The sequence below is a fragment of the Triticum dicoccoides genome, chromosome 2A (genome assembly GCF_002162155.2).
Source record: "Triticum dicoccoides isolate Atlit2015 ecotype Zavitan chromosome 2A, WEW_v2.0, whole genome shotgun sequence".
In the NCBI taxonomy this organism is placed as follows: Eukaryota; Viridiplantae; Streptophyta; class Magnoliopsida; order Poales; family Poaceae; genus Triticum; species Triticum dicoccoides.
In genome coordinates this window covers 759188668-759198244 of record NC_041382.1, presented here as the reverse complement: position 1 = coordinate 759198244, position 9577 = coordinate 759188668, and the positions used below count along the sequence as shown (strand labels likewise).

At 45.7% G+C, this 9577-nt stretch overlaps 1 protein-coding gene across 1 annotated transcript; it reads left to right on the top strand.

Moving 5' to 3' along the window:
• Positions 1-884: 884 nt before the first annotated feature.
• On the top strand, positions 885-5714 carry LOC119357028 (geraniol 8-hydroxylase-like). The gene is made up of 2 exons (XM_037624017.1): positions 885-1836; positions 4980-5714. The coding sequence occupies exons 1-2, from the start codon at positions 934-936 to the stop codon at positions 5316-5318; spliced, it is 1242 nt and encodes a 413-aa protein (XP_037479914.1). The 5' UTR covers positions 885-933; the 3' UTR covers positions 5319-5714.
• Positions 5715-9577: the final 3863 nt, after the last annotated feature.

Sequence of the window (9577 nt, the reverse complement as noted above, 5' to 3'; positions counted from 1 at the left end):
ACACCTCCACACGCCCTCCGACGATACTAGACACACCATTGAGACGGGGGCTAGGTGGGGAGAACGTTATTCCATCTTCAAGAAGCCACCGCCGTCTCGTCTTTTTGAGGACGTCTATGTCTATGTTTGACCACGGTTTCGAGAGAAAAATAGCTTACTGTAAATCTAAAATTTTATTCCATCCATTTTAGATTATGAGGTGTTCTGAAATTCTAGGAAGTCAAAATTTTGTAGGTTTTATACAATTTATAAATGAAAAATCATCTCAACAGTGGATACATAAATGGGATTGCTAAACCTTAATTGAGTCTTGGTCGATGCAACATTTGTAAGATCTTATGTGAAAATCCGTGCAACTTTTTTTAATTTTCTCTCTCTTTGTTTTATATATGTTCAGTTACTTGCATGGGATTTGATTAAATCTCAGTCGATTAAGATCTAGCCACACACACTAGATAAAATATAAAGATATATGTCATGGCAGATATAATGACACTAGTTTAGTATTGTAAATTTCAATATTTTCCTCTCAAAACCATGGTCAAACGTAGATACTCCCTCCTTACATCTATGTAGGTCCTAATGCGTTTTTTTGAGGCTAACTTATACTCCCTTCGTCCAAAAATACTTGTCATCAAAATGAATAAAAGGGGTTGTATCTAGATGTATTTTAGTTTTAGATACATCCCTTTTTGTCCATTTTGATGACAAGTATTCTAGGAGTATATTGAAACAGGAGTAACATTTTGGAACAAGTTGAGTATTATTCCTTAAGTTAGATTCCCTTATATTTTGGGACAGAGCGACTAACATTGTGAGATGAACCGAGTTTATATAGTCTAGTCTCCAAAACATAGCTTTGCCCACTAGTTTTCAATTTCTCTTTGCCTATTTATTAAATACTCCTGTGGCGCAGGCCGAACTGCACAGAGGATGGAAGCAATGGTGGCCGTGGCTGTGCTTGTGCCTTGGCTAGCATGGCTCATCGTCTCTTTCCTTTCCCTCTACCTCCTCAGCCTGCTCGCGCACGCGCGCTCCGGCCTCCCTCCGGGCCCCCGCCCACTGCCGCTCATCGGCAGTATCCACCTTCTCGGCGACAAGCCGCACCGCTCTCTTGCTCGCTTAGCCAAGATCCACGGCCCGCTCATGTCCATCCGCCTCGGCACGGTCACCACGGTCGTCGTCTCCTCCCCCGCCATGGCCCGGGAGTTCCTGCAGAGGCATGACTCCGTGCTCGCCACCCGGTCCGTGCCTGACGCCACCGGCAAGCACGCGGTAGGCTCCGTCGCTTGGCTGCCCCCCGTGCCACGGTGGCGCGCGCTCCGCAAGATAATGGCAACGGAGCTGTTCGCGCCGCAGCGGCTCGACGCGCTCCACCACCTCCGGAGCGACAAAGTGAGGGAGCTCACGGACCACGTCGCGCGGCTGGCGCGCGAGGGCACGCCGGTGAACATCGGCCGCGTGGCCTTCACGACGAGCCTGAACCTTGTCTCCCGAACCATCTTCTCCATCGACCTCACGAGCCTCGGTGACCACGGCCGCTCCAAGGAGTTCCATGAGGTGATCACGGGCATCATGGAAGGCTTGGGGACCCCCAACGTGTCGGACTTCTTCCCGGTGCTGGCGCCGGCCGACCTGCAGGGCATGCGCTGGCGGTTGGCGCGGCTGTTTGCACGGCTGCACGCCGTGTTCGACGCCGAGGTGGACCAGAGGCTGCGCGGCCGCGACGCCGGCCAGCCCAGGAAGAACGACTACCTCGACGTGCTGCTCGACTTGGCGGCGAGTGAGGATCGGAAGGACCTGCTCGACCGTGAGACGCTACGCTCACATTTTACGGTAAACACAACTTACCTCTGCCTCCAGTACCCCCGGTAACGTACTAACGTCACGCACAGCGCCGCGGCTCAGACCCTTGCAGAACGCGCACGTCGACACTCACCTCCGGCGAGCGCAGCGGCCAGCCGGCTCGCTGCACCACTTGCAGCAGCCGCGCCATGGCTCGTCACATCACCTGCATCGACAACTTATATGTACAATGCAGCATTCCAATTCCTGCGCGTAGCTCCGGTCAGCGCAGCACCGCTTGCAGGAGCCGCGCCACCGCCCGGCCGCCACGGGGGAAACATTGGAGAGCTCACTGTAGGAAAAATATTTGATGCAAGATAATTCATTGATCTGGTAAAATTGGGGGGTCTATATATAGCCAGGACTTATCTCCCACGCTAGGTACAGGTTAATAGAAGATTTTTTTTAACACGGTACATGCGCGAGTGCTCATATATACGTGTATACACTCAGCCTTATGAACGCACATACGCACACCCTACCCATATGAGCACCTTCGAGAGACCGAGCCGGCATATCATCTTGAGATTTACGAAGTCACCGTAGGCGTCTCGTTGTCGATGGGGACGTCTCCTCTCACTCAAAGCGCATCGTCGGAAATCCTGAAATAAATCCAGAAATAATGCGATCATCAGAATTTGAACCCTGGTGGGCTGAGACACCACTGTCCCTCTAACCATCCAACCACAGGTTGGTTCACCAGGTCAATAGAAGATTAGGAGGCATGATAGTTAGATAAATACATGGCCCTACCCTATACACATATGTACGTTCAACCTCTGCAGTCGAATTGTCGTGTCTGGGCAAAGACTGGACTGGAACATTCAAAGCTAGATGCCGGCAAGCCTTTGGTCATTCTGTCGACGAGTTGTTGCGTCATGGGAATATGAAGAACTTGAACCTTCCCAAAAGCCATTTGTTCGCGGACAAAATGAATATCCAGCTCGATGTGCTTGGTGCGGCGATGATGGATCGTTTTGATGGAGTGGTAGATGAAGGAGAAGGTGGCGCAGTAGACCATGGTGGCTTTGTGGACTGGATTGCAAAGCTCATGGAGAAGATGCCGATGCCACATACACTTAGCAACGGTGTTGGCCACACCACGATACTCCGCCTCAGCACTGGACCGTGAAATCGTGGGTTGTCGCTTGGACGACCACGATATGAGTGATGGTCCAAGGAACACACAATATGCAGATGTAGAGCGGCTAGTGTTTCAAGCAGCCAACCCAATCAGCACCCGAGTAAGTGACGACGTCGGTCAAAGGCGAAGCCTGCAAGTTGATGTCGAGATCCATGTGACTATGAATATACCATAGAATCCGCTTTACCAAGGTCCAATGAGCAGCTCAAGGAGCGTGCATGTGAAGGCACACCTGCTGAACAACATACTACAACTCGGGACGAGTAAGCGTCATGTACAGCAAGGCACCAACGATGGACCTGTAGAAGGAGACATTCGGGGCTGGAGAACCGTCAGTAGCAGAGAGCTTGACCTTTCGTATCCACGGGTCTAGCCGTGGGCTTGCAGTTAAGCAAGTCGGCATGGTCAAGGAGCTCATGAGCAGACTTCAGCTGGTGGAGGAAGAAGGCGTCGGCGCGATATACTACCCCAATGCCGAGGAAGTAGTGGAGCAGCCCAAGTCCTTGAAGGCGAACTAGGCGTGAAGGCGCTCAGTGAGTCACCGAAGGAGATCAGTGGTGAGCGCTGTTTGGATAATGTCGTCGCCATAGAGAAGAAGATAGGCGGTAGCATCATCTTGGTTGTATACAAACAATGACACATCCGAGCGGTTGGACTGAAACCCGATCTGATGAAGAAATGTCGCGATGTACAGTAAGAGGCACGCGGTGCCTGCTTGTGCCCATACAAGGAGCATGAGAGCAAGTAGACGTGGTCGAGATGTGTGTTGTCGACGAAGCCGGTAGACCGTTAGCAATAAACCTATTCATTAAGATGACCATGACAAATGGCGTTGGAGCCATCCATCTGGTGACCCGGCCATGCACGAGATACCATGAGCTGGAGGACGATGTGGATCATGACCGGTTTTACAATCAGAGAAAAGGTGTTAGTCAAGTCAACGCCGGCTTGCACGCTGCCTAAAGCCTCACACCACCCAATGAGCCATATAACGCTCAAGTGTGCCATCGAGACGGAGCTTGTGATGAAACATCCACTTGCCGCTCATAACATTGGCACGTGGGGGATGAGGGACGAGCTGCTACTTCCTGCTCCACAATAAGGTGTCAAAAATCCTCCTGCATAGTTGCAAACCACTGAGGAATGCAGAGATGCACATGCATAGGTGGGAAGCGACGGCAGCGGGGAAGTCGATGTAGTGCAGACATACTCGTCGTCAGGATAGCGAGTACTCCGGCGAAAAACAAACGTGCGCGCACGAGTGTCCGGTCCGGGCGCGACAACCAGAGCAACGACCGGCAAAGCAGCCAGGGAGGCCGGCGAGGCGACCTAAGTGGGTGGCGTGGCCTACATGGGGGGGGGGCAGAGAGACACTCAGCAAGGCAGCCTCTGAAGAGGCGGCCGGAGCTGGCGATGGGGCCGCCATGGCGCGCCTAGGGGGAGCGCCGCGTAGCCCATCAAAGCCAGCCATAGAGGACTTCGGTGCCACATCTGTCCATGGTACCTTCTTAATCAGAAAACACTTATCATCAAAGTAAACGTGCCATGAAGTGATGACTCAATCAGAGACGGGGTCATACATAGTAGCGATATCCCTTGATGTTAGCGGGATCACCAAGGTATATGTAGGCAAGAGACCGGGGTGGGGGCAGCTTAAGCGGTGCAGTAGAGGCGACACTCGGATAGCAAAGGCACCCAAAAACTCGTAACTCACCATATGAAGGTGGTGACCAAGGAAATATTGGGTCAAGAACAACGACTTCTTCTAATCTAATGTAATGAGATGAATATCAAATCTCATGCTACATACAACAAATTCTAGCGTATATGATGCATCCATACAGTATCACAATGTGCAGTTCAAAGAAATTTTGATTCTTCATTAGCACATTTAGCAAATTACAGCGTACTCTTGGTGATGCATGTTTAGTTTATCTAAATAGATACATTTACTAGACTATATTCATGTAATATTATATTTGAATGTTAGGATTTGTTTGCTGCTGGTAGTGATACCAACTCTAGCACAGTGGAATGGGCAATGACCGAGCTTCTCCAAAACCGATCATCAATGGCTAAGGTTTGTGACGAGCTTGCGCAAGTTATCGGCGTAAGAAAAAACATTGAAGAAGCTGACATTGCTCGGTTGCCCTATCTTCAAGCTGTCATAAAAGAGACTCTTCGACTCCACCCTCCTGCTCCATTGTTGTTGCCACGCCAAGCAAAAACAACTGTCAAAATAGAAGGTTACACAATACCCATGGATTCACGCTTGTTCATAAACGTATGGGCAATAGGACGAGATAAAGATGTGTGGACTAAACCTTAGAAGTTTATGCCGGAGAGGTTCTTGGGATCGACTATTGACTTTAGGGGTATGGATTTTGAGCTCCTTCCATTTGGTGCGGGGCGTCGGATCTGCCCTGGAATAACATTGGCAATTCGGATGGTGCATGTGATGCTCGCTTCATTGTTAAATCAATTTAGGTGGAGTCTCCCTGTTGAGATGGAACATGATGGGATTGATATGGAAGATCAGTTTGGCATTACACTAGCGAAGGTCGTGCCTCTTTGTATTATAGCAACACCAATTTGATCCGATAAGAAATTGCAACATTGTTAAGAGTGGATTAGATGTTGTTAATGTGTAATAATTTAAATGAATGGACCATGTGATTTGTACCATTATTTATGTGACAACTTCCATATTCTCTCATAGTTCCAACCTTTTGTGCCTTCATTATCCACTGATTTGTTGGAAATATGCCCAAGAGGCAATAATAAATATAATTATCCACATTTATAATTAATGTATATTTTATGTACTATAATTGCTACGCTTCTTGAATGTGAGACTTAGAGCATAACTCATAAGCAAGTGTGGAAACATAAACATAATAATACGTTCCTAGACTCGTCTCTGGGACTAGCTCATGTGTTGCATAATGACCCAATTTTCCTGATCATAAGGCATTGTTGAAGTAACAATGATTCCGACAACAATCATAGCACATTCTAATCGGAACAATGGTGTTGAACAAACCCAACCGCATGATATACTACAAGAACATACACTACAAAAACACTTCCGTGATAATACATGTTTGTCACAGCAGGTCATGTATTTTGTCACGCATGTATACCGTGACGATTTTATGATAGAATCAAGATATGCATACATGTACATCCATGACAATTTGGTAACAACCATGTCACACTGCTCTGAGAACTTCATTTTGATGATTGTAAAGATGGGAGTCTGTGTAGCACGCGTGAGAAATATCTCTTCACTCACTAAATGAGCATGGTGTTGGGGCCAAATTCAAAATACTGGCAGGTAAGAAATTGAGACCATGCGCAACTACTAAACATTAGATATATCTTGTGTATAAGTAAGCAAGCAATTAGCCATTGTGTAGCTCGTGTTAACTAGCTGGAGCATTATGTGGCTTGTTTCAAAAGAGTCTTAGGGATCATAATGAACTGTAGAGGGATTCATACAAACCTACTACAATAAGCAAAACTATGTAATCATTAGCCAAGTCAGTCAGTTGACTAACAAGAAAACTACAGTATGGCTCTGACAAACCAAGCAAATAAATATTCCTCAGAGAAACAAGCAATTAAACTGTTGTGTGTAAGCGAGTAGTTTTAGATGGTGGGCCTCCTATAAACTAGATTGTGAGCCTCATGCAGTCATAGTAGGTTAATAGACTTCAAAGCTTCGGGCACACTTTGCCAAAGTAATGAAATGTTAAGTCATATAATTACGTCAACTAATAGTTATAAAAGTACTCTACATCAGCTAGCATTATTTGGGCATCTCATTAACTGCAAGAAAAATAAAACAATTGAAATGACAAATTTAATTATGCCTGAAGCAAACAATCAATTGAACTGTTGTGTTGGTAGCATGGAAGCATGCATGCCTCATTAACATGCTTGGCCTCGCTGCGTTTGAATCAACTGATGTATCTTCTATATAATGTAACATTGTTTGCCTCCTATGAAGTATCTTGACTAGTGTGTGCTCAAGATCCTAGTAATGATAGGGAGGCTAATAAAGTGAACACGCCTTTGATTATGACATCAAAATCTCTACAGTAGGAAGGAGTTTCTCATGTTGTTGACTATTATAAGATGTCTTTGATATTTGAATATAGACTACATTTGGACTGAAAATGAGTGAACAGATGCAGTGAAATGTGTTTACATATATCTGATTTAGAAAAAAGTTAGAACATCTTATAATAGTGAGCGAAGGGAGTAATATCAATGGCCCAATGACTGGGTTATAGGTGAAAAACCCTACGCAAGCACAACGGCAGACACATAGCATGTCCTGATAATTGAAATGCAGTGACTTACCATAACTGGTTGTACAGCCTCAGCACTGCTCCATGCTACCTCTTGAGCACGTGTTGCTTTTTCCTTGAAGAGAAAAGGGTGATGCAGCAAAGCAGCGTAAGTATTTCCCTCAGTTTTTGAGAAAGAAAGTATCAATCCAATAGGAGACCATGCGTGAGTCACCTTGTACCTACACATACAAATAAGAACCTCGCAAACAACGCGATAAAGGGGTTGTTGATTTCTACTACACAACCTTCTTCTTGTAGACGTTGTTGGGCCTCCAAGTGCAGAGGTTTGTTGTACAGTAGCAAATTTCCCTCAAGTGGATGACCTAAGGTTCATCAATCCGTAGGAGGCATAGGATGAAGATGGTCTCTCTCAAGCAACCCTGCAACCAAATAACAAAGAGTCTCTTGTGTCTCCAACACACCCAATACAATGGTAAATTGTATAGGTGCACTAGTTCGGCGAAGAGATGGTGATACAAGTGGTATATGGATAGTAGATAATGGTTTTCGTAATCTGAAAAATATAAAAATAGGCAAGGTAAGTAATGATAAAAGTGAGCACAAACGGTATTGCAATGCGTTGAAACAAGGCCTAGGGTTCATACTTTCACTAGTGCAAGTTCTCTCAACAATAATAACATAATTGGATCACATAACTATCCCTCAACATGCAACAAAGAGTCCCTCCAAAGTCACTAATAGCGGAGAACAAACGAAGAGATTATGGTAGGGTACGAAACCACCTCAAAGTTATCCTTTCTGATCGATCTATTCAAGAGTCCATAGTAAAATAACATGAAGCTATTCTTTCCAGTCAATCTATCATAGAGTTCGTACTAGAATAAAACCTTAAGACACAAATCAACCAAAACCCTAATGTCACCTAGATACTCCAATGTCACCTCAAGTATCTGTGGGTATGATTATACGATATGCATCACACAATCTCAGATTCATCTATTCAAACCAACACAAAGTACTTCAAAGGGTGCCCCAAAGATTCTACCGGAGAGTCAAGACGAAAACGTCTGCCAACCCGTATGCATAGGTTCATGGGCGGAACCCGCAAGTTGATCACCAAAACATACATCAAGTGGATCAATAGAGTACCCCATTGTCACCACGGGTATCCCACGCAAGACATACATCAAGTGTTCTCAAATCCTTAAAGACTCAATCCGATAAGATAACTTCAAAGGGAAAACTCAATCCATTGCAAGAGAGTAGAGGGGGAGAAACATCATAAGATCCAACTATAATAGCAAAGCTCGCGATACATCAAGATCGTACCACCTCAAGAACACGAGAGAGAGAGAGAGATCAAAAACATAGCTACTGGTACATACCCTCAGCCCCGAGGGAGAACTAATCCCTCCTCGTCATGGAGAGCACCGGGATGATGAAGATGGCCACCGGAGCAGGATTCCCCCTCCGGCAGGGTGCCAGAACGGGTCTAGATTGGTTTTCGGTGGCTACAGAGGCTTCTGCCGGCGGAACTCCCGATCTATTGTGCTCTTCGAAGTTTTTAGGGTATATGGGTATACATAGGTGGAAGAAGTACGTCGGTGGATCTTCGGGCTGTCCACGAGGCGGGGGGCGCGCCCAGGGGGGTGGGTGCGCCCCCACCCTTGTGGGCAGCCCGGGACTCTCCCGGTCCATCTCCTATACTCCATGGGCTTCTTCTGGTCCAAAAATAAGTTTCGTCAAGTTTCAGGTCAATTGGACTCCGTTTGATTTTCCTTTTCTGCTATACTCTAAAACAAGGAAAAAAACAGAAACTGGCACTGGGCTCTGGGTTAATAGGTTAGTCCCAAAAATCATATAAAATAGCATATAAATGCATATAAAACATCCAAGGTTGATAATATAATAGCATGGAACAATCAAAAATTATAGATACGTTGGAGACATATCAGCATCCCCAAGCTTAATTCCTGCTCGTCCCCGAGTAGGTAAATGATAAAAATAGAATTTTTGATGTGGAATGCTACCTATCATATTCATCATGTATCTTCTTTATTGTGGCAAGAATATTCAGATCCATAGGATTCAAGACAAAAGTTACAAAAGTTTAATATTGACATAAAAATAATAATACTTCAAGCATACTAACAAAGTAATCATGTCTTCTCAAAATAACATGGGCAAAGAAAGCTATGCCTACAAAATCATATAGTCTGGCTATGCTCCATCTTCTCCACACAAAGTATTTAAATCATGCACAACCCCG

Coding starts and splice junctions, on each gene's coding strand:
- LOC119357028 (XM_037624017.1), top strand. CDS start 934: ATGGAAGCAATGGTGGCCGTGGCTGTGCTTGTGCCTTGGCTAGCATGG. Junction 1,837..4,979: donor CGCTACGCTCACATTTTACG/GTAAACACAACT, acceptor TTTGAATGTTAG/GATTTGTTTGCTGCTGGTAG.